The 25,717-nt window shown below is 38.6% G+C and overlaps 1 protein-coding gene across 1 annotated transcript in view; it reads left to right on the top strand.

Annotated features, from left to right (window-relative positions):
- Spag1 (Spag1 axonemal dynein assembly factor) overlaps nucleotides 1-17,828 on the top strand; it is a 213,942-nt gene extending 196,114 nt beyond the window's left edge. Inside the window, exon 12 of the mRNA XM_090385194.1 lies at nucleotides 17,722-17,828. Coding sequence (XP_090241320.1) covers nucleotides 17,722-17,828 — 107 coding nt within the window. The remainder of the gene's footprint in view (nucleotides 1-17,721) is intronic.
- The last annotated feature ends 7,889 nt before the right edge of the window (nucleotides 17,829-25,717 follow it).

Genomic DNA, 25,717 nt, shown 5'->3' with positions numbered 1-25,717 from the left:
AGTGCCCATGGAAATATCTGTAGAAAAGGCATGCAGCAGAAACAGTATGTCTGTGAGACAGCGAGTGGAGGCATTCTGTTAGAGAGGAGTCATTAATTAACCTAACTGCTCTCTTCTGATTGAAATCTAGAAGCCTGAGAGGTGTTTTGGGGGCACCGCCCCAGATGTTGGAACAGTATTCCATGGTAGAGTGGATTTGTTCAGAGAAAAAAATACCGAGAGCAAAAGAGGAAACAAAGTTTTTTAGATGCAGAGGAAGCAATATTTGTAATGTGCTTGTGCCAAGAGAGAGATTAGAAGTCAGGGTAATCCCCTAAAGAGATATATCATCTAGCTTAGAAATCAGTGTCACCAAAGCATTAGCATTAGTAGAGGCATTTGATGCAAGAAAGCAAGCTTATGCAGCATCAGCCAAAAAAAAAAAAAAAAACCTCTCCCACTTCACCCCTCTGTTCGTTCAAAATACCTGTCCAGCTGAGCCTTAAACTTATTTAGGCTATCAACTTCCATGACAAGGGATGGAAGTCTGTTCCACCAACCAACCACTCGCTGGCTAAAGGCAAATTTCCGCACGTCTATCCTACATCTGTCTTTCCACAATTTGAATTTATGCCCTCTCAGGTGATTACTCTGAGTGAGAGGAAGAATCCCATCAGCATTGAGCATGCTCAAACCATTCAATGCTTTATACACCTCTATTAGATCACCTCGCTGGTGCCTAGTCTCCAGACACTGCAATTTGCAAATCTTAAGCCTTTCTTCGTAAGAGCACCCCCTTGTTCCATTCACCAATCTTGTTGCCCTTCTCTGTACTCGTTCCAGCAGCTCTACATCCTTCTTGAAATGAGGCCTCCAGGCCAATATACAGTACTCTAGGTGTGGCCTGACCATTGCCTTATACAAGGGAATAATCACCTCCTTATCCCTGCTAAAAAAATTCCTATATATCATTGACAATACACCATGAGCTACTCTTGCAGCCCGTCTGCACTGCTCAGAGAACTTCATATCTGCCTGCACAACCACCCCCAGGTCCCTTTCATTCTCTACCACTGTCAGTGCAATACCACAGAGTTGATACGTTGCTCTGGGGTTGCTGTATCCCATGTGTAGTACTTTACATTTGTCAATGTTAAACTTCATCTGCCACCTCTCAGCCCATCTGCTCAACCTTTCCAGATCCTGTTGCAGCAGCATAGTGTTAGTAGTGTCCTTGACAACCCTGCCTACCTTTGTATCGTCTGCAAACTTCGACATTAAGCTTGATATACCATCATCAATATCATTTATGAATACAGAAAACAATAATGGACCCAACACTGAGTCCTGAGGGACTCCACTAATAACATTAGTCCACGATGAGCAGTGTCCATTGATTACCACTCTCTGTCTTCTCCCCCTCAGCCACCCCTTTACCCACAGCAGCAATTTGCCTCCAATGTTACACTGCTCCAATTTGTGCAGCAGTCTTCCATGTGCAACAGTATCAAAAGCCTTTCTAAGATCCAAGTATATAATATCAAAGTTATTCCCTGCATCCAGTTCCTTTGTGACTGCATCATAGTATCCAGTCAAATTGGCCAGGCAAGACTTCCCCTTAAAAAAACCATGCTGTGTCCGAGCTATAACTGAAGTCTTGTCTAAATGATCCTGCAGTGCTTCTTTAACTAGTGCCTCCATTAATTTTCCTGGAACAGAAGTTAAACACACAGGTCTATAATTGCTTGTGTCAGCTTTTGATCCTCCTTTGTAAATTGGGGTCACATTTGCACATCTCCAGTCTATGGGTACCTCCCGTAATTCCAAGGAAGCTCTCATAATTATGGCTAAGGGTTTGCTTACTTCCTTTGCTGCCTCCTTTAATATAACTGGATAGATCCCATCCACCCCAGGTGCGTTTCTTGTGTTTATCTTCAACAATTTCTCCTCCACTTTACTCTCAGTTATTACAAGTTTCTCTAGCTTACTGCTAGAGTTGAATACACCTCTGACTTTCCCCTCGCTAAATAACTCCTCATGTGTGAATGTTGATGCAAAATATTCATTTAGTTTGTTAGCTACCTGAGCAGGGTCATCAACAGTTGACCCATCGATATCAAGTGGACCAATCTGATTCATCCCCTTCCTTCTAGAGTTTACATAAGTAAAGAACTCTTTGCTGTTTTTCTTCGCATCCCTTGCCAAGGATCTCTCGTAATCTGCCTTCGCCTGCCTAACCTCCTTTGTAACTTGGTTACAGATCAACTTGTATCTATCATAGGCTTCTGTGTCATGTGTTAATTTGTAAGTATCCCATGCATTTTTCTTCTCTGCCATATGCCTCATCAGTTCATCTGACATCCATTTAGGCCTAAACCTTGAACAATATTTCTTAGTTGGTATGTAAAGTCTAGTAGCTTCCAAGATAAGTTCTTTGAATGCTTCCCATTTTGCATTTACTGTTGGTAACATCACCAGTTGGTCCCACTGTATAGAATTTAAATACTGTCTCAGTCCATCGTAGTCGCTTTTACGAAAGCAATAACCCTTCCCTTTACCCCTAATGGTAGTTACCTCTTTGAGTAAATCCCACTTCAGCACACTGTGATCACTGCCACCTAGTGGTTCATTTATCTGCAGATTCTTAATGCATGAAGAATCACTGCTGATAATCAAATCAAGAGTATTCCTCCCTCTAGTTGCCTCCCGAACATGCTGATGTAGAAAACAATCATCCAATAAATCCACAAAAGCCTTGCTAGTGTGTGAGTGACCAGCCCACAAATTCCAGTCAATATCTGGGAAATTAAAATCTCCCATTATAAGACTCTCTGATTTACTGGCCCACTCTATTTCCCTGTACAGTTTCTTATTATACTCATCAGAGTCATTAGGCCTATAGCACACTCCTACTCTCAATTGTGATCTCCCAATGCTTATGTCACCAAACTGACTCGACACTGCACTGTCCAGCGATGTTCACTGGCTTCACTTCCTTGGATTTTATGTATTTCTTAACTAATAGCATAACCCCTCCTCCCTTCCTATCCAGTCTATCTTTTCTGTAGACGTTGTACTCCCCAAATTCCAGTTCTGCATTCCTTATATCTGTGTGACACCAAGTTTCTGATATCCCAACAATATCTGCCTTTGATGTTTTGAGCAATACCTCAAATTCATCAAATTTATTTACTAAACTCCTAGCATTGGTGTACATGCAAGTATACATGCACCTATTTCTATTCTCAGCTACCCTAACACAACTCATGTGTTTACTTGTACCGCAATGACTCCCAGCAGTCTCTGAAATATCCTGAATCTTGTTTTTCAGGCTTCTGCTCATTCCAATAGAAGCAGTGCAAGAATCTCTTTCACCTCTGCCAGTGGCTACTGTTAATCTATTTTTCTTTGTATCCCCCCAAGCTAGCAGTTTTCCAACCCACCTAACACTGCCTCGATAGCATCAGCAAATATTCTTGCACCCTTTCTATTTAAGTGTATCCCATCCCTGTAGAAGCAATCTCTCCTGTTAACAAGTACAGTCCAGGCTGAAAAAAATTCTACCCCTTGAGCCTTGCACAATCTTTCCAGGGCCGAATTGATCGAGAAGGCTCTCATCATATACTCCCTCCTATCGTGTCTGGGCAGAATTGCAGACACTTTCAAATTCAACCCTATTTCACGGCTTTTTTTCAACAGTGACCTGTACTTGTTAAGCAATTCTGCGTCTCCTACTCTTGATATCGTTAGTGCCCACATGTACAACTATATCACCTTTTGTGCCCTTAAAAGATGATATCTGCTCTACAACGTCATCAACCTTTGCCCCTGGCAGACATACCCTGGTCCTGTTCCACCTATCCTTTTTACAAAGCATGTTCCCTGTTTCCCTGACAATAGAGTCACCAACAACTACTAGTTCCTTTGGGACCAGCACATTCTGCCTTGGGGGTTGCCGCTGTGTTTCACGATGACCAAGTGCAAGCTCTGGCGTTGATGTGGGCGGCTGAGAGCTTGATGGGCCCCTCAATTTAGTTCCTTCGAGGGCATCCACCCTGTCCTTCAAGCTCTCATATAGGCCCATAAGAACGCTGAGTTGTTGCCTGATTTCGATACACTCCTTGCATCGTGCACATACAAAGACATCCCCCATGGCAATATCATGTCCCGTACCTGAATGCTCCACAAACATCATGCAAGCTGTGCATTTTAGAAGGCTGTGACTCAGAAGGCAACTGCCTCCCTCAGTTCTCTGAGCCACAGCACTTCCATTAGCTTGAGCCTTTTGTTTTGCTGCTCTGGTCTGAGTCATGATTACTTTTAATTTAAATAAAATTTCAATTTCAGTTTATAACTCTAACTTATCTCCCAACACAGCTATAACGGGATATATATTTTTAGCGTCAAGTATTAATCAATCAGTCAAGAATTAATTATCTCCGAGTTCCCTTTATATAACTTCCGTATCAGTTATGTATTAATTAATTATGTTACGTTTGTAATCTAAGTCGGTATATGTATTTAGTTAAAAGTGCAATTTAAATGCCAACGAAGTTGAACAAGTTTAATAGATTTTACCGATCGCTGAAAATATTATAACGTATACTATACTAACGCTATCTAGGTTCGATATATAACGATCTTATGACAAAGACAAAGGCGGAAGTTACGAACGGTAATCTATGGACACTTAAGTATTAATTATCTTTCAAATCTCGCTGTCCCAATTCAGAATAAACCAACGATCCTTACTAGGTCTATAAGCTACTTACAAAAAATAATTTGATATAAAAGATATTCAATAAGCGGCTAAATTTGGCTAAAAAAACTTCTGGTTCAGCGGAGTTGTAACTTGTAACACGTGGATTTGATATCCTTACCGATACTTTTATGCAATTACAAGGCCGAGTAAAGAATAAATACACCAGATTAATCAGAAATATCACAAAATAATGCTATACTACTAAATTTAAATCAAAAGTTTTAGAAAAACAATAATTTCAAATCAATAAATAAGAAAAATCCACTTAGCGGCTTTGAACACGTCTGGCCCGTACTAGCCTCGATAAGCATAGTAGCAGAAGAATCCTGTTGCCTCCGTAAACAGGTGGGCAGGAGCAGCAGTGTGTAGCACGTTTCTTGATTAGATCCAGGATTCGAGCCTGTGACAACCAAATACAGAGGATACGGAAAGGTCAGGGAATGACAACCGCATATCCCCAGAGATTATTGCTTATTGGAGGCTTGAAGTGGTGGAACCCATGTTTAGTCTCTAGAGCTAAGTTCCGGTCAACCCTTCCCTATCTCTTCCATCATGCAGTATGATTGATGACTTTTGCGGTTATGATGAACGTCATGGCAAGATCCAATATTCCTTACATTTTGAGGGTACAGCTCTAAAACGGTGTTCGCAGGCCGGCCGCTAGTTAGCACACCGGACCGAACCTATTGGTAACTCTCTAGGAGGCTTCCGGATCAGCTAGTGTATAATCTTGCTACCTCTAATCTGCAAGATAGTGACTGAAGGGAGTCCGAGTAGTGTGTATGCGGGGAGCAGTGTCGAGGCCACCTTATGTCAAGGATTTGGGTATATTCTTACCACATGTATGCCTTATCCAAAAAATTTCATTACTTCATACAGCATGTCCCACCCACTTTTCTTACTATTGAATACACCAAGAATTGTCAAACTATTAGAGCAAGCTTATCTGCGAAAAGATCTAAACCTCCCAAGCACTTCCTAATTCATTTCACAAATATACGTGGTCTCAATTCTAATCTCAACGATGTCCATTTCCACTTGCAGTCTGCCAAACCCCATGTACTTTTTCTGACAGAATCTCAGTTATCGGTTGATTCAACTACTGCTCATCTCAGATACCCAAATTATTCCCTGTATGATTCCTTTCACCTCAAAGGTGGTACTTGTGCATATGTCCGTTCTGATATTCCCTGTCAGAGACTTAGCAATTTGGAATCTCCTCTCTTTGATCTTCTCTGGCTTAAAATCTCTCTACCTCATTGTGTCAAATTCATCTGTTGTCTCTACAATTCTCCCAACTCCACTAATCCCTTGGAGCTCTTTGACTTCCTCTCTTTGCAACTTGACTTTCTCCAGTCCAACTTTCCTAACAGTGAGGTAATCTTCCTTGGTGATTTTAATGTTCACAACTCCAGCTGGCTTCCGTTTTCTAGTCACACCGACCCAGCATGTCGAGATGCTGAGGCTTTTGCAATTAGTAATGACCTAGCACAGATTGTTCATTTACCTACAAGAATACCGGACAATCCTAATCATACAGCCAATACACTTGATCTTTTTTTCACAAACAACCCTTCTAAGTACATGGTCGAAGTGAGAGGTCCTTTAGGCACTTCAGATTACAACTTGGTGATTGTCTTTTCTCCAATGGAACCTTTATCTCATGGCTATTCCCAACCTCGTGTTGATCATTACAAAAATGCAAAATGGGATGACCTGCGAGACTTCTTTTCTTCTGTTCCTTGGTCGGATTACTGTTTCAAAAGTTCTGATGTCAACGTTTGCTCAGATCGTGTCAGTGAAATTATTCTTGCAAGAATGCAATCCTTTATCCCACACTCCACTTTAAAATCTCGTCCTTTATCTAAACCTTGGTTTTCCAATAAATGTGCTAAGGCTGTCCAAGAGAAGAATGTTGCATATTGTAATTGTCTTGTTTCTAATTCTTCAGTTTCATTTTCTGCCTACACCAAAGCTCGCAACAATTGTAAAGCAGTTATTAATCAATCCAAACACTACAGTTTGAACAGGCTAAGAGTAGAAAACTTGCTTCTTGCCCTAATGGTAGCCGAGCATTCTGGTCTCTTGGCTAAGCTATTGGCCGCAACTTTTGCCCATCTCTGCTCCCACCTCTGTCCAAACCAAATGGTTCTGTTGTCACTTCAGCCAAGGATAAAGCTGATCTGCTAGCATCCCATTTTTCTTCCAGCTCATGTATTAATGATCTTGGTAAAACACCTCCCACCATTCCCAACACGCTCCATTCAATGCCTCCTGTGGTCTTCCATCAAAAGGATATCAGAAGGATTTTGATGAATCTTGATGCTAAGAAAGCTCCAGGTCCTGATGGTATTTCTCCACTTGTTCTCAAAACCTGTGCGCCTGAACTTACTCGTATTCTTTGCCGGCTTTTTTCACTTTCTTATTCCAAAGGTGTTTTTCCTTCTGCTTGGAAATTTGCTTGTATCCAGCCAGTTCCTAAAAAGGTCGACAAATTGCTCTCATCAAATTATCATCCCATTGCAATTACTTCTACTCTTTCTCAAGTAATGGAGAAATCAATTAACCGCCAACTCTTAAACTACCTAGAAACCTTCCGTCTGATCAACTATCACCAGCATGGATTCCGTCAGTGTCAATCCACTGGTGATATTCTGGCTTATGTTACCCATTTATGGACTAATTCAATGGAAAGGTTCGGTGAAACACAAGTAGTTGCTCTTGATATCTCAAAGGCTTTTGATCGTGTTTGGCATAAAGGTCTTCTAAACAAGCTTCCATCTTATGGTTTGCCAACTGTTTTTAGTAATTGGTTATCCAGTTTTCTCTCTGATCGCTCACTGAGGGTGATGGTTGATGGCTCTCTGTCTTCTAACTTCTCCACTAATGCCGGTGTCCCCCAAGGTTCAGTTCTTTTCCTCTTGTATATCAATGACCTTCCTCCATTGACTGGAAATCCTATCCATAGTTTTGCCGATGATAGCACATTGCATTCATCTTTCCATTTTGAGAAACCTTGTCCTGCTCAATCAGCTTCAACTTCTCGAAAATCTGCTACCAATTCCTTAAATGCCGATCTTCAGGTAATTCTCCAGTGGGACAAAGACAACTTAGTTGATTTCAACCCTTCTAAAACTCAGTCTTGTCTTACATCTCGCAATAAGGATTCTTCTGCTCCTATGCTTATCTTTAGTGACACTCCGATTTCTAGGCAAAAGGATATATCTCTTTTGGGGATTACCCTGACTTCTAATCTCTCTTGGCACAAGCACATTACAAATATTGCTTCCTCTGCATCTAAAAAACTTGGTTTTCTCTTTCGCTCTCGGCGTTACTTTTCTTCCAAACAGCTGCTCACTCTGTATAAATCGCAAATCCGCCCTGCCATGGAATATTGTTCCCGCATCTGGGGTGGTGCCCCCCAAAACCTCTCTCAGGCTTCTTGATTCCATTCAGAAGAGGGCAGTTAGGTTAATTAATGATTCATCTCTAACAGAGTCTCTCCACTCGCTGTCTCATAGATGCCCTGTTTCTGCTGCATGCCTCTTCTACAGGCACTGGGCACTGTTCTTCTGAATTGGCTTCTATAATTCCCGCTCTGTCTCTTTCAAAACAGTCCGAACATGTGCCGCCACCAGCCAACATCCATTTACTGTCCAACTTCAAACCCACAGAACCAACTTTTCATCTTCCTCATTTATTCATTCAACTGCCAGTTTCTGGAACAACCTTCCTTCATACGTATTTCCTGAAAATTACAATCTACAGAAGTTCAAGTCCAATGTCAACAAATATCTTCTTTCATCTTCTCAACCTCCAACCCAAGCACGGTACTAAGTACTATAGGTTCTAATACCTCTCGTGTTTGGGGTTCACATAAAAAAAAAAAAAAAAAAAAAGAGCAATATGGTCTTAGTTGCTAATGTTCCTAAAAACCAAATAACAACAACAGAAGAATCCTTTATGTGAGATATAAGACAAGACTGAGTTTTAGGATTGAAATCAACTAAATTGTCTCTGCCCCACTGGAGAATTACCTGGAGATCGGCATTTAAGGAATTGGAATATTCGACAAGTTGAAGCTGATTGAGTAGGGAAAGGTTTTTCAAAATGAAAAGTGGAATGCAATGTGCTATCATCGGCAAAACTATGGATAGGATTTCCAGTCAATGGAAGAAGGTCATTAATATACAAGAGGAAAAGAGTGGGGGAAAGAACTGAACCTTGGGGGACACCAGCATTAATGGAGAAGTTGGAAGACAGAGAGCCATCTACTATCACTCTCAGTGAGCGATCAGAGAAAAAACTGGATAACCAATTACTAAAAACAGTTGGCAAACCATAAGATGGAAGCTTGTTTAGAAGACCTTTATGCCAAACATGATTAAAAGCCTTTGAGATGTCAAGAGCAACTGTTTGTTTCACCGAACCTTTCCATTGAATTAGTCCATAAATGGGTAATATAAGCCAGAATATTACCAGTGGATCGACACTGACGGAATCCATGCTGGTGATCGTTGATCAGACGGAAGGTTTCTAGGTAGTTTAAGAGTTGGCGGTTAATTGATTTCTCCATTACTTGAGAAAGAGTAGAAGTAATTGCAATGGGATGATAATTTGATGAGAGCGAATTGTCGACCTTTTTAGGAACTGGCTGGATATGAGCAAATTTCCAAGCAGAAGGAAAAACACCTTTGGAATAAGAAAGTGAAATAAGGTGGCAAAGAACAGGAGTAAGTTCAGGAGCACAGGTTTTGAGAACAAGTGGAGAAATAATATCAGGACCTGCAGCTTTCTTAGCATGAAGATTCATCAAAATCCTTGTGACATCCTTTTGATGGAAAACCACAGGAGGCATTAAATGGAGCGTGTTGGGAATGGTGGGAGGTGTTTTTCCAAGATGAGAGTCATCTACCACCTAGTATTGCCTGGTAACACAGAGAGGTGCATTCCTCCATGTGGTGGGCACCACACCTCGACCCCTGCTTGCATTGGTTCACACCTGGGTGGTCACATTGTGCTTGTGCATGGAGGTTATACCCAGGATTACTAACAGTCCCACCATTGAGAAGGTGCAAGCAGAGGATTTGGCTGTCACAGATTGTGTGGACTTCGCCGAAATAGGGTACACTTGACTTCAATGTCGCCTGAATATCAGTTCTATCAGCATTTTAGACTCCCAGGTAGCAAGTACAGCTTGTGTGGCATATCTGAAAGAATGTCTGTGACAACCTCAAGGATTTCCTCATGACACTCAAGAAAAAAGGGAATATAAATCCAATGCAAAATGAGTTCAGTAACAAAATCAATTAAAAACAATTAAAAAATTAGTTCAAAAAATTTTCACATAAATTTTGAAAAACTTAATTCAAAATTTATTGTCAAAATTCTTCAAATTAATTTTTAAATTGATTTTATTACTGAACGCATCCTGCATCAAACCCACATTCATGTAATTTCTGGAGAGTGTCATAAGGAAGTGTTCTACGTATCATATTGGGGTAAATTTCTCTTATTCTTCTACAAATAGAAATGTGGAAAGGACGGTTATGTTATTATTATTTAGACCACTTGAAAACAGGACACTATTTGACAGAACTAGTTGAACATGATTGTGTCCGGCATTGACTTTGCCTATCACAGATATGGATGACCCAAAGGAATGCTAACAAATTACAAATATTCATAAAAAAAAGAATACAGAAATCAGAGAAGTGAGAAGAATACAGAAATTAGTCAGACAAAGACTTTGGGAAAAGATGGAATAGATGCCAATAAGAAATGAAATTATAAAAAGAAAGTGGATTAGTCTAGTGTGAAAACACCCAGATAAATGGATCACTCCAGGTCATCCCGGAGAAGACCAGGAAAAAGAAATGGAAACAGTCTTGAAAAGAAATAAAGAGAAAGCACAGATTCAAAGGGGAAGTCATGTCTGACCAATTTGATTGGATACTATGATGTAGTCACAAAGGAACTGGATGCAAAGAATAATTTTGATATCATATATTTGGATCTTAGAAAGACTTTTGATATTGTTACATGTGGAAGACTGCTGCACAAATTGGAGCAGTGTGGCATTCAAGACAAATTGCTGCTATGGATAAAGGGATGGTTGAGTGGGAAAAACAGAGAGTGGTAATCAATGTACACTGCTCTTCGTGGACTAATGTTATTAGTGAAGTTCTCCAGGTTCAGTGTTGGGTCCATTGTTGTTTTCTGTATTCATTAATGATATTGATAATGGTATATCAGGCTTAATGTCCAAGTTTGCAGATGATACGAAGGCCAGCAGGGTTGTTAATGACAGTATGCTGCTGCAACAGGATCTAGAAAAGTTGAGCAGATAGGCTGAGAGGTGGCAAATGAAGTTTACCATTGACAAATGTAAAATACTGCATATGGGAAGCGGTAACTCCAAAGTAATGTATCAACTATAGTGACAGTGGTAGAGAGTGAAAAGGACCTGGGGGTAATTTTGCAGGCAGATATGAAGTTTTCTGAGCAGTGCAGACGGTACCAAGAGTAGCTCATGGTGTCTTGTCAATAATATACAGGAATTTTTCTAGCAGGGATAAGGAGGTGATTATCCCCTTCTGTTTACCCCAGGGGCTCACATCTGGTGAGTATGGGCTTGGCAAACCCAGGGTCCTGAGCTGGATATCATCATTCTTCTCTTTCTTGGTGATTCCTTTCTACTTTTCTCTCTCTCTCTCTCTCTCTCTCTCAGGGTAACTCGGGATTTTTTTTTTTTTTTTTTTTCGGCCGGTGCGGCATAGGCCTCAGGCTTTCTTGTACCATATGGCTGATAATAATAATAATAATGAGGCAATGGTCAGGCCACACTTTGAGTACTGTATACAGGTCTGGAGGCCTTATTTTAAGAAGGATGTAGAGCTATTGGAATGAGTACAGAGAAGGGCCACAAGATTAGTGAATAGAACAAAGGGTTACTCTTACAAAGAAAGGCGTAAGTTTTGGAAATGAGTGTCTGGAGACTAGGCACCTGCGAGGTGATCTGATTGAGGTGTATAAGGCTGGCCTTGAATGGTTTGAGCATGCTCAATGCTGATGGGATTCTTCCTCTTGCTCAAGAGTAATTGCCTGAGAGGGCATAAAGTCAAATTTAGGAAAGACAGTTGTAGAATAGGTGTGCAGAAGTTTGCCTTCAGCCAGCAGGTGGTTGATTGCTGGAACAAATTGCCATCTGTCGTTGTAGAAGTTGATAGCTTAAACAGATTCAAGGCAGAACTAGAAAAACATTTCGAGCGAGTGGATGGGTGAAAAGAGAAGGGTCTGTGTGTTTTTTTTTGTTTCTGTTTTTTTGGCTGATGCTATGTAAGCTTGCTTTCTTGCATCATGTTCTCTGCTAATGCTATTCATTGTGGGATGTCCTTAAAGATATTTATAACTATTGTCAAGGGTAAAGGAGAAGGGGCATTCTTTTGCAAAGGTGACTAGAATAGTCGTAGATAAACTTTTTAAAATCCTTTCAGTGAGATCGACAGATGTTACCAACTACAAATTTTAAATATGAGGCATTCAGGGACACAATCAGAGTAATAATAGAAGCTACTAAGCTTTTTATACTACCATATAGATATTGTTCAAGGTTTAGAGCTAAATGGATGTCAGACGAACTGGTGAGGCTAGTGGTAGAGAAGAAAAATGCATGGGATGATTATAAATTAACAGCGCACATGGAAGCCAACAGTAAGTACAAACTGGTTTGCAGTCAGGTCACTAAAGGGGTTAGGCAAGCTTAGACAGATTGTGAGAAGTTTCTGTCTAAGAATGCAAAGGAAAGTGGTCTAGCATAACTGTTGATGACCCTGTTCAAGTTGCTAATGAACTAAATAAATATAAATGCAAAATATTTATATTTTGCATCTGTATTTATTTAGGGGTGGAAACACCGGAAGCACCCAAGTTTTATAAATGTTATAAGTGGGAGTTATATAATTTTAACGAAGAAGAAAGTGGAAGAGAAGTTACTGAAATTAAAAAATAATAATGAGGTTGATGAGATATATCCAGTTATATTAGAAGCAGCAGCAATGGAGGTAAGCAAACCCTTGGGCATGTTTGTGAGAACATCCTTATATTTTGGGGAGATTCCTATAGATTGAAGATGTAAAAATGTCTCTCCTAATCATTAAGGAGAATCAGAAAGTAATAACGTGAGAAATTATAGTCCTGTATGCTTGACTTCTGTTCCATGGGGGAAATGGGAAATATTGAAGTTCACTAGTTAAATGAGTATTTCAGAATCACCTTAATAGAATTGGAATTATATGGGAATCAGAGCATAAGTTTAAGGGAGACCCTGACTGACCAATCTCATTAGCTGCTATGATTCAGTAACAAAGGAACTGTTTAGTGTTAGCATTAGCAATTAGTAGAGGCACAAGATAAAAGAAAGCATGCATGTACATCAGCCAAAAAAAAAAAAAAATCATTCCCATTTCTGCTTTATTTAAGCTGTCAACTACCAAAATGACACATGGAAGTTTATTCCAGCAATCAACCATCTGCTGGCTAAAGGCAAAGTACTCAAGGTATGGCCTGAATCACCTCCTTGTCTCTGCTAGAAAAATTCCTATATATCATTGACAAAACTCCATGACCTGCTCTGGCAGTCTGTCTGTACTGCTCAGAGAATTTCATATTTGTTTGCACAATAACCCCCCCCCCCCCCACAGGTCTTTTTCATTCTCTATCTAGCCAGTGGGTGGTTGGTTGGTGGAACAGACTTCCACCCCTTGTCGTGGAGGTTGATAGTCTAAATAAGTTTAAGGCTCAGCTGGACAGGTATTTTGAACGAACAGAGGGGTGAAGTGGAAGTGGTTTTTTTTTTTGTTTTTTTTTGGCTGATGCTGCATAAGCTTGCTTTCTTGCATCAAATGCCTCTACTAATGCTAATGCTAATCTCCCTGAGGGGCATCTCCATAGCCAGGTGCGGTAGTGCGTAGCACGATCTTCTTGATTACACCGGGGTTCAAGCCCGTGATCACCAAATACGGAGGATGCGGAAAGGTTGGGGAAGGGAATGACTACTGCATATCCCCCGGAGCAATATGGCCTTAGTTGCTAATGCTCCTAAAAAACCAAATAACAACAACAACAACCTCCCTAAGTGTAGTACCACACAGTTGGTACTTTTCTCTTGGGTTACTGCAACCCATATGCAGCATTTTGCATTTGTCAATATTAAACTTCAGTTGTCACTTCTCAGCCCATCTACCTAACTTTTCTAGATCCTGTTGCAGTAGCATTCTTTCTTTTCTGTCATTAACAACCCTGCCAACCTTTGTATCATTTGCAAACTTGGACAAGTCTGATATACCTCCATTGATATCATTAATAAATACACAAAACAAAAATGGGCCCAGCACTGAACCCTGGGGTACTCCACTAATAAAATTATTCCACGTAGAGCACTATCCATTTATTACAACTCTCTGCCATCTCCCACTCAACCCTCCCTTTATCCATTGCAGTAACTTGCCCTTAATGTCATACTGCTCCAATTTGTACAGCAGTCTTCCATGTGCAACAGTATCAAACACTTTCCTGAAATCCAAATATATGATATGAAAATTATTTTTTGCATCCAGTTCCTTTGTGACCACATCTTAGTATCCAATCAAATTGGTCAGACAAGATTTCCCCCTAAACAAACCCATTCGGTGTCTCAACTATTACTGCAGTCTTGTCTAGGTGAACCTGCATCACTTCTTTAACAAGTGACTCCATTGCTTTCCCTGGAAAAGAAGTTAAACTAACAGGTCTATAATTATTGGCATCGCCCTTTGAACCCCTTTGTGAATTGGGGTCACATTTGCACATCTCCAGGCCATGGGGACCTCCCCCAAATCTAAGGATGCTCTAATAATTATTGGTAAGGGTTTGCTTACTTCCCTTGCTGCCTCCTTCAATATAACTGAATAGATTCCATCTGCCCTGGGTGCCTTTTTTATGTGTAACTTCAACAATTTCTCCTCCACTTTGCTCTCCATTATTACAAAATCATTTAGCTCCCTGTTAGAGTTTAGTAAACTTCTGTCCTCCCTTTCCTTATGGAATTCCTGATGTGTGAACATGATGCAAAATACTCTTTCAGTTTTTCAGCTATCTGAGCAGGGCATCAACAGTCGAACCACCAATATCAAGTGGACCAAACTGATTCATCCTCTACTTTCTAGAGTTTACGTACGTAAAGAAATCTTTGTTGTTTTTCTTTGCATCCTTTGCCAAGGATTTTTTATAATCAGTCTTCACTTGTCTAACCTCCTTTGTGATTTGATTACAGACTAGCTTATATCTGCCATATTTAAGAACAGTATTTAATTTAAATCTAAGAACAACTATTTCTTAGTTGGTATGAATAGCCTAGCAGCTTCCAAGATTAATTCCCCCAAGGCCTCCCATTTTGTCACTGATTTTAACATCATCAGCTGATCTCACTAAATAGAATTCAAAAACTGCCTGAGACCATTGTAGTCACCATTATGAAAACAAAAACTGTTCCCTTTACCCTTGATGGTAGTTACATCTTTAAGTAAATTCCACATCAGTAGACTGTGATCACTGTCACCTAGTGGTTCCTTTATCTGCAAATTAATGCATGCATCATCACTGCTGATAATCAGATTAAGAGTATTACCCCCCCCCCCTGGTTGCCCCTTGAACATGTTGCTGTAGAAAACAATCCTCCAATAAATCCACAAAAGTCATGCTAGCGTGCGAATGACCAACCCACAGTTTCCAGTCAATATCTGGAAAGTTAAAATCCCCCATACAAGATACCGATTTACTGGCCCACTCTATTTCTCTGCACAGTTGTTCTTTCTACTCATCAAAGTCATTTGGCCTGTAACACACTCCTACTCTTATTTTCTCTTTCCCAATGTTTATGTCACACCAAACTTCTTCAACATTGCATTATCCACCCATGTCAACTGGATGCACTTTGTTAGATTTTATGTTTCTTAACTAACAGCATATCCCTCCTCTCTTCGTACGCTGTATATCATTTCTATACACATTGTATTCCCCAAATTCTCTCCAATTCTGCACTGCTTGTATCTGTGTGACATCACATCTCTGATATCAAAACAATATCTGCCTTTGATGCCTTGATTAGAACTTTACTATACTTCTAGCATTGGTGTACATACAAGTATACATGCACCCATTCTTACTCTTAGTTACTCTAACACAGCCCATGTATTTACTTGTTCCATGATTAGTTCCAGCAGCTCTTGAAGTCCCTAGCAAATTGCTCTCTAGACATCTCACACCTTTGAGTATTTACTTGTTCTGCGATGACTCCCAGCAGTCCTTAACCCCTCCTCCCTTCCTATTCTTTCTGCACAGATTGTACACCCCAAATTCTAATTCTGCATTCCTTATATTTGTGTGGCACCACTTCTCTGATATCCTAACAATATCTGTCTGTGATGTTTTTACCAGCACTTCAAATTCATCAAATTTATTTACTAAACTCCTAGCATTGGTGTACATGCAAGTATACATGCACCTGTTCTGCGATGGCTCACAGCAGTCCTTGAAATGTCCAGCACTTTGTTTTCCAGGCTGCTGCTCATTCCAATAGAAGCAGTGCAAGAATCACTTTCACCCCTGCCAGGGGCTACTGTTAATCTGTTAGTCCATGTATCTTTCCAAGCTAGCAGGTTTCCTACCCACCTAACACTGCCTCGATAGCATCAGCAAATATTCTTGCACCCTTTCTATTTAAGTGTATCCCATCCCTATAGAAACAGTCTCTCCTTTTAACAAGCACAGACCAGGCTGAGAAAAATTCTACCTCACGAGCCTTGCACAATCTCTCCAGGGCCAAATTGATTGACAAGGCTCTCTTCTATTTTGTCTGGGTAGAATTGCAGTCATTTTCAAATACAACCCTAACTCGCAACTTTTTTCAATATTGACCTGTACTTGTTAAGTACTGCAGATCTACCTTTAATATCATTAGTGCCAACGTGTACAACAGTATCACCCTTTGTGTCCTTAAAAGATATCTGATCTTCAATGTCATCAACTTTTTCCCTGGCAGACATACCCTGATCCTATTCCACCTATCCTTTTTGCACAATATATTTCCCATTTACCTGACAATAACTAGCTCCTGTGGGATCAGCTCATTCTGCTCTGAAGATTGCTGCTACGTTGCCTGATGCACAAGAGTGAAATCTTGAACAGCATTTCTTAGTTGGTATGAAAAGCTTAGTAGTTTCTAAGATAAATTCCTTGACAGCTTTCCATTTAGAATTATACTAATACACTATACTAAAATGCATCTGAAACTTGGACTATGAGGCAAAAGGATGAGAGCAGAATTCAGGGGGTAGAAATGAGGTTTGTAAGAAGCATAGTAGAAAAGACAAGATGCAACAAAATCAGGAATGATGTGATTAGGGAGAGAATTCAGGTTGAAAAACTCCAGAATAGGATTGAAAGGTCCCGTTTGAAATGGTTGGGATATGTAAAGAGGATGAATGCGAGGTGTTTGTCAAGAAGAATGTTTGATTTTCAATTAAGGGACAAAAGACCAATGGGGAGACCAAGAATGAGATGGCAGGACATGATAAAGACCGATGTCATTAAGAGAAGAAAAAATTGGAGTGATATCAACGATAGAGGGAAGTACACAGACAGGGCATGGTAGCGAGGCTTCATACGTTGACCCGTGGAATAGTGGAACAATGATAGATGATGACTAATATACTAACATTATAATGCACTGATTGAAATCTAATCATGAAGTGATCTATGTAATTATTTACCTGTGCATTTGTAGTGACATAATTGCCCCACCATCTTCTCCCATTGGCTCGAATAAATATAACTAAGAGGAAAACCTTTTTTAATGTGTACAGAAATTATCACTCTAGAAATGATATTTTTAATATTTTTAGTTCTCAGAAAGCTACAAATAATTTTTTCTTTCTTTACAGGATATTCACATAAAGCAGCAGAACTTCTCTCTAACTTATTAAATGTTTCACGGCTTAAAACAATTGGAATGTTTCTCACGCCAGAAGAGAAAGCAGGTGAGGCGTAAATTTTGAATGCTAGAAGTGACAATGGTCATCTACAGCCACAGTAGTTGCTATGGCTGTCACTGTCACATTCATGCCTTATGATTTTGGAATGGAGCAAATTCACAATATCTTAAACAAGCAATCAGAATGTTTCTAATGCTTTAACAACATACACATCAGTCTCAAACGTAATTAAAACCAAAGTCTGATTTAATTATTTCATTAATAGTTAAAAACATTATCATAAAAAAATGATGCAAGGTGATAGACTTATTCATTAGCAAAAAAAAACCCTTTCAACCATGGTTTGCCCATTTTTAAAAAGTAACAACCCAGTTCTGCCTTGAACCTTGTCTAAATTAACTACCTTGAGATGCTGTTTATTCCAGTGATCATCAGTGTTCTTCCCAAAGGTCAATTTTGTGAGATTGGAAAAGTTTCGCGAAACTCAAGAAGTTGCTTTTGATCATATTTGGCATGAACATCTAAATAAATTTTTATCTTATGGTTTGCCAACTGCTTTTTGTAATTGGGCATCTAGTTTTTTCTCTAACCACTAACTGCAGGTGATGGTAGATAGCTTTCTATCTAACATCACCTGTCATAACTTTTCCACTAATGCTGTTGTTCCCAAAGGTTCAGTTCTTTCTTCCACTCTTTTCCTCTTGTATATTAATGATCTTCTTCTTCCATTGATTGGAAATCCTGTCCACAGTTTTGCTGATGATAGCACATTGCACTCTACCTTTCAATTTGAGAAGTTGAAGCTGCTTAAACAGCTTCAACTTTCCGAATGTCTGCTACCAATTCCTTAAACTCTGATCTCCAGGTAATTCTCCAGTGGGGCAAAGATAAGTTAGTTAATTTCAATCATTTTAAAACTCGCTCCTGTCTCATATCTTGCAAAAAGGTTTCTTTTGCCCCTATGCTTATCTTTCATGACACTTAAATTTCTAGACAAGATCACATATCTCTATTAGGGATTATCCTAGCTTCTAATCTCTTTCTTGGCATATGCACATCACAAATATTGCTTCCTTTGCATCTAAACTGAGTTTTCTCTCTCTCTCTCTCTGTGTTACTTTTCCTGCTACACACTCTATACAAATCTGAAATCTCCCCTACAATGGTCCCACATCTGGGACGGTGCCCTATAACTTTTCTCAGGCTTCTGGTCTCCATTCTAAAGGCAGCAATTAAGTTAATTATGACCCATATTTTACAGTCTCTCCTCTGTCTCATAGTAGCTCTGCTTTTGGTGCAAGCCTGTTTTATAGCTACTTCTGTGGGCACTGTTCTTCTGAATTGGGTTCTCTCTCTCTCTCTCTCCAAACACACAACACAACACAACCAGTCAGCATCCTTTTAGTGTCCAACTTCAAACTCACACAACCAACTTTTCTTCTTCAACTTCCATTTTTTGTAACAACCTCCCTTCACACTTATTTCCTTAAAATTACAATCTATAGAATTTCTATAGATCATATAGTCTGATGTCAACAAGCATCTTCTTTTTTCTTCTCGATCTTCAACCCATGCATAGTACTAAATATTATAGGTTCTAATACTTTTCATGTTTAGAGGTTTCATTAAAAAAAAAATAAAACACAATTTATTTATTAATTAAAAAAGTCCATATTTCCATGGGAGCCACTGTTCAAGTGTCAGTGAAATGCATGTTACTTGCAAGCCACAGTTTGGCCACATCTGCTTTAGAGTCTATAGAAGGATCTGACTTTTCTTCTCAAACATAATCAAAAAACTGCTAAGAAAATGAGACAGTTTAGAGAGCGTAGCACAGATAATACAGCTGGAAGTTTTTAAATGTACATCTTATAGAAACAGGGTAATTGAGTGCATTTGGAAAATAATTTTTTATGAGGGGGAACTTGCAGGAATAGTGACAATCAAGAAAAAATGAGAAGCATTGAATAAGCTTTTACCTGGTTGTAAATCATTAGCAAAAAAGCAGTATTGGCGATGTTTGAATCATATGGATCAGTGATAAACAAATAACTTTGAAAAGGCTGAAACTTTTTGCAACCACTACTTCTCTAGTGTTGGTGGAACTCTTTCAAGACTCACAAATCTTCCACAATAATCATATTATAATAAAATTCATATTATAATAAAAATAAATAATAAATATATAAGTGATAAATAAAAGGTTTTACTCCATATCAATAGGAAAGTTTTAATGGTTCCCAGTTCTTAGTGATGGATCTCTTTACTTAATTATAATTTCAGGTAAGTTATGTTTATTCTGAATTCATTTTTCTCATTTTTTTTTTTTAATTTGGTGATTTTTTTTTTTCATTTGATTTGATGCTGAACTTTTCTATAAGTTATGTTTGGTGGTCTTTACTTGCTTAATTTGCAAATCTGTTTCAGTTAATTTGATAAATTAGTTGGCTATAATAAGAGGTTCCATAATGCAGATTGTTTTTGTTCAAGTGGATCTTGAAATGAGACAACAGGAAATTTCTGTTAACTCTAAGGTTTGGAATATAAGCACGTGATTTTTGATGTTGACCAGCCACATCTCATGTATGATATTTCTGCATGGAGAACAAGCCAGGATTAATACTATCTTAAATTGTTGACTTTCTATTTTGGGTCTCCCCTGGAATGCATCTGTTTTTATAAGGAGGCAAAGCCTTTATTTAGCATTAGCATTAGTAGTAGAGGCATATGATGCAAGAAAGCAAGCTTATGCAGCATCAGCCAAAAAAAAAAAAACTGTTCCAATTTCACCCCTCTGTTCGTTCCAAATACCTGTCCAGCTCAGCCTTAAATTTATTTAGTTTATCAACTTCCACAACAAAAGATGGAAGTTTGTTCCATCAATCAACCACCCGCTGGCTAAAGGCAAACTTCCGCACATCTGTCCTACAACCGTGCTTCCCCAATTTGAATTTATGCCCTCTCAGGCGATTATTCTAAGCTAGAGGAAGAATCCCATCAGCATTGAGCATGCTCAAACCATTCAAGGCTTTATACACCTCAATCAGATCACCTCACAGGTGCCTAGTCTCCAAACACTGTAATCTGCAAAACTTAAGCCTTTCTTCGTAAGAGCAACCCTTTGTTCCATTCACTAATCTTGTTGCCCTTAAGTTTTGCCTCTTAATATTCACCAGCTGTTAGTGAAACTAGAAGCTGGCTTTATATACAACTCTCTCTATGCATCAGCCATTGCTATGCTTTATAGGAATTTTTTTTTGTCATTGTAGAAGGTTTAATCTACAGTTTGAGGAAAGAATCTAACTAGACGATCCATCTGTGTAGGAAATCATTTGGCCAGAAGAGCCTTAAGTTTTGAGTGGCAAAAAATCACTCACATGAAGTCCTCACCCAATGAGTTCAAGTGAGACTTTTGAATGAATGTTTCATGACAGCCAGTTAAAATATAATAATGTTAAACTAAATATTAGTAGCAGGCCTGATGAGTGCTTAGGAGTGAGAGTGCAGTAGCACATGCTCTTTGAGTGGACCGGGGTTCAAGTCTGTGACTGCTAAATACAGTTAATGTTTGTATTGATGATTTATTGTAAACTCCACTGACCTGGTGGTTGAGCTGGAGTATAAACAAGATTTTTTTATTTGTAGGACAAATGATGCAAAAGCAAGCTCAGCCAAAAAAAATAAATAAATAAAATAAAATCTTCCCACATCTCTCGATCAGCTCTAATAATTTGTCTTGTTCTTCCTTAAATTTATCCAAACTACCTTTACATTAGATGAAGTATGTTCCAAGAATCAACTAGCCACTACACACACACACACACACACAAATTATCACCCCATCTGTAATGGACTACATTGCATAGCTCACAGTAAAAAAGCTGAAAGACTTTTATGCTAGAGCAGTGGTAATTTGCATCTGGTCATGCAACTCAAAGTGATTAAGTAGCAGTTATGGGACTTATTAAAGATGTTACAGTTTCAAAAGCACACAGTTGTGGGAACTCATGTATTGGGTGCTTCCATATCAGAAACGGCACATCATGCAGTTTCTGATATGGAAGCTTTGTACACTTAACCCACTATGGTTACGTGTACAAAGAATGGTATTAAATGGGTCAAAACAGAATTTTAAAGTATTACATGATGCATTGTTTATGGCGAGCAAAGGGTGTAGTGCATTATACAGGCTCAATAGCAGATTGCTGTGCAAGAGTTTACATCACAATATAGTATAGGAGAATGCAAGAACAGTATCCTAAATAACTATGGGCTGCACACTCAGACTTGGATTGCCTGCTGGGGTTCCACAGCTGATGACCCAACAGACACTCTCTCCTCATTGATGGCAAATTCTGTGGTGTCAACAACATACTGGAGGACTGGAAACGAGTGTTCTGTTGGATGAGCTCAAATACCTAGTGTAACATACCAACAGATACCTTTGTGTGTGGTGCAGGCAGCACGAGTCCATGGACCTATTGTGCATGGTGCTCACTATCCAGGCAGGTGGCAGTGGTTGCTTAATATGGGACATATTAAGAACTGGAACTACTGGTCATGGACCAATGTTTCACTGGTGAGGTCTACTGGCAGCTCTTAGGAGACACCTAGGTAAATAGCAGGCTGTTATCTGTGCAAACAGTGGCCCAACACAGTATTAGGAAGGTGGTCATAATTCGGTGATCCCTCAGTGTATATACAGTATATATATATATCTCTGATAACATATCTACATCTGTATAGAAAAGTAGACTGGGGTTCGAGCCTGTGACCACCAAATACAGAGGGTGCGGAAAGGTCAGGGAATGACCACCGCATATCCCCGGAGCAATATGGCCTTAGTTGCTAATGTTCCTAAAAACCAAATAACAAACAAACTGTATAGAAAAGTGTTTTTATTCATCTCTAGGAACACATAGAGCCTTAAGCTTACATGGTCTCTCTTCCTAAATGTTGTTACTCCCTTGTTTTTGTAACAATTAATGGGATAAATAAACATTATTGTTATTCTCTAACTTGGATCCATAAGCTGCCCTAAGCAGTTAGTTTATAACATTAATTTCACATACAATGTAATACCTGATCATAAACATTCTTGGAATAGTAAATTTTCAATTGTTTTTTTTTACTCCAGAGGTTCGCAATCTTGTAGAAGCTCTGAAGAACAAGAAGGAACATGTGCATGAGAAGCTCTTGATGATGTTTTCCTAGTCATAAATTTGTATACTGTGTAACTGTTTACATAAATACTTCTAAATTTAAAAAATTCTCTTTGCAAATTATGAAATCATCACTAATTGTACCTTCTGATTATAATAAATTTTCTCAATAGGATTCATTTTCCAATTAATTCACTGTGAAATATATCTATTAAATATACATACAGCATGTCTGAAAAGTAATGAGCAAAAAGAAAAAGGTTTAGAAAAAGAATTTATGAAAATCTGATATAGCTGGGGAAGGATGTTGTGGTGTTTTCCCATAGAATTATACTTTTAGTAATGGCTACTCTTTAATCATGTGAATATTAAGCATTAGCAGTGGCAAATAATGCAAGGTTTGTCTAGTCCTTCCTTGTATTTAAGCTATCAACTTCCACAACAGATGGAAGTTTGTCCCAGCAATCAACCACCTGCTGGCTAAAGGCCAACCTCCACTCATTTATTCTGCAACTCTCCTTCCTCAATTTGAATGTGCTCCCTTCATATGCGTGGTCTGAGCAAGAGGAAGAATCCCATCAGCATTGAGCTTGCTTAATCCATTCAAAACTTTAAACATCTCTCCAGATGTTGCAATTTGCACACTTTACGATAGTTGATTCAGTTAATAACTAAATTCCTACACTTTAAGGTGACGTTTCTGAACCTTGCTGTTACCTATCATCAGACTATATATTGTTTTTAGCCCCCTGCTTGCCAAATGTTTTGAACCCTACTGTGTATTCGTATTTTGAATATAGGAATAGGTCCCAAAACATCACCTTAATGTTTATGGGAATTTAGTTATTAACTGAATAAACTATCTTAATATTCATGTGATACAAGAGTGGTTGGTCATTACTAAAGTATAATTTTATGAAAATCATTGTAACAAGTGTAGAGTCCCCACAGAACTCTTCATGTGTTACACTTCTCTTTTTTTAATTGTTGAAAACATTCTTGAAATTGCTCCAAAGTTATCCTCTTTAGATGGTTGTCACATGCTTTTGGATAGTATGAAGTAATTTCTCTGTTACCTTCATTTTTAACTTCAAAAGAAGAAAGGAGAAATTCAGTTGAAGAAAAATCTGATGAATGGAGGAGGGTGATCTTATAACCCTGCTTTGCGAAATAATTCTTCAAACAAAGCAGAGTGCAGGTGTCCTGTAATACAACAGAAAACAGCACAACTCACAAAGTTTTATGAAAGTCATCCATTTAATAGTCAATGAAAACAGTTCTTTAAAAAAGAAAGCCAGTTTTCTCTTGGAACAAAATAAATTTAATATAATGAAGCATTTAAGGGCATTGGTGGCCACCAAAACAGATCTATTTATGATTCTAAACATTATATTAAAATTTTTTTGATATTTCAAAATTTAATAAAATAACATATTCATGAGTGGGGGGGGGAGAGGGAAGACAGACACACACACACTCTTCTTTCATGTAATATAGCTACCAGTCTTTTCTTTGTGGAATTTTTAATTCATTAAGTCCCAAATTGCTTCAGAAATTTTGAACTTCTCTTATCTTGGCTAAAACTTGAATTCATCAAAATAAACAAATGTTTATTTAATTTTTTTTTTTTTTTTTTTGTTTGATCAATTCAACATCATACTCTGTTTTCACTTAATAGAATTCTCTATCACAGACAGTTGAATATAAATACCCTTTAATTTTCCTTGGAAAAATTTTTTGCTAAATCCTTTCTCTAGAAATTCACATTAAATGTAAGATGAAACATTCTTCTTTTTGTATTCTTTACCAAGGAAGCTCAACTTTAATATTTAGTTTCAACTTGTATAAATTTCAAATGTTGGCTTTCTAAGTATTCATATTTCAAAAAGAGTACTCCTAAGTATTCATATCACAAAAAAAAAAAATATGCTCATCTTTCAATAACACTCTGATTTAAGATAAGATTATGCTGACTTCTAATTTCTCTTGGCATAAGCACATCACAAATACTTCTCCTGCTGCATAAAGGAAACCTCAGTTTTCATTTTCATAATCAACATTACTTTTCTTCTAAACAGCTACTTTGTACAAATCTGAAATCTGGCTTACCATGGAATATTGTTTCCACATCTGGTGTAGTACTGCCCCAGAACCTCTCAAGCTCCTATATTCTATTTGAAAAGGGGCAGTCAGGTTAATCAATTCTTATGAAGTCTGTCTCTCTCCACATATTGTGCCATTGTTGTTCTGGTTTCAGTTTATTCCTTTTCTATATGTAGTTCTATGGCCAATGTTTTTAATGTTCTGAATTAGTATTAGCCACATAGTACAGTGAAGCCTATGGCTTCTACTGCACCAGCCAAAAAATAAAAAAAATAAGAACATTTAAAAAAAATAATAATAATAAATAATAAGAGAAAAGGAAATAGACAACCTATGCGTTTCCCTCCTCCAACAGGTAATTATCCAGCTGACAGTTTGAGAAAACTTTTGAGGTTAGTCTCCCCCTGCTTTTTTATCTCCCCCCCCTTTCTGCCCATTCTTTCCTCTATTGTGTTTGTTGATAGAGATGCAAAGTTCGGATATTATTGGCAATGGGTGGTAGTAAGAATGGGTACCTTAACCAAATGCATATTTCAGGGGCCCCATACAGAGGGTTTTTTGGATTGTGGTCTTAGAAGCTGCTGATTATTCCCCAATTTTAGAGCCCATGGTGGGCCATTCCTCCATTTTCAGTTTATCAGCTTGCACAAGGCAGGACAGCCTACATTCACCACAAACAT

This window comes from Mastigoproctus giganteus, chromosome 11, assembly GCF_048544385.1.
Source record: "Mastigoproctus giganteus isolate SK-2022 chromosome 11, ASM4854438v1, whole genome shotgun sequence".
NCBI classification, from domain to species: Eukaryota; Metazoa; Arthropoda; class Arachnida; order Uropygi; family Thelyphonidae; genus Mastigoproctus; species Mastigoproctus giganteus.
Note: the sequence above shows the minus strand (reverse complement) of the source record. Positions and strands in the feature narration are given on the sequence as shown.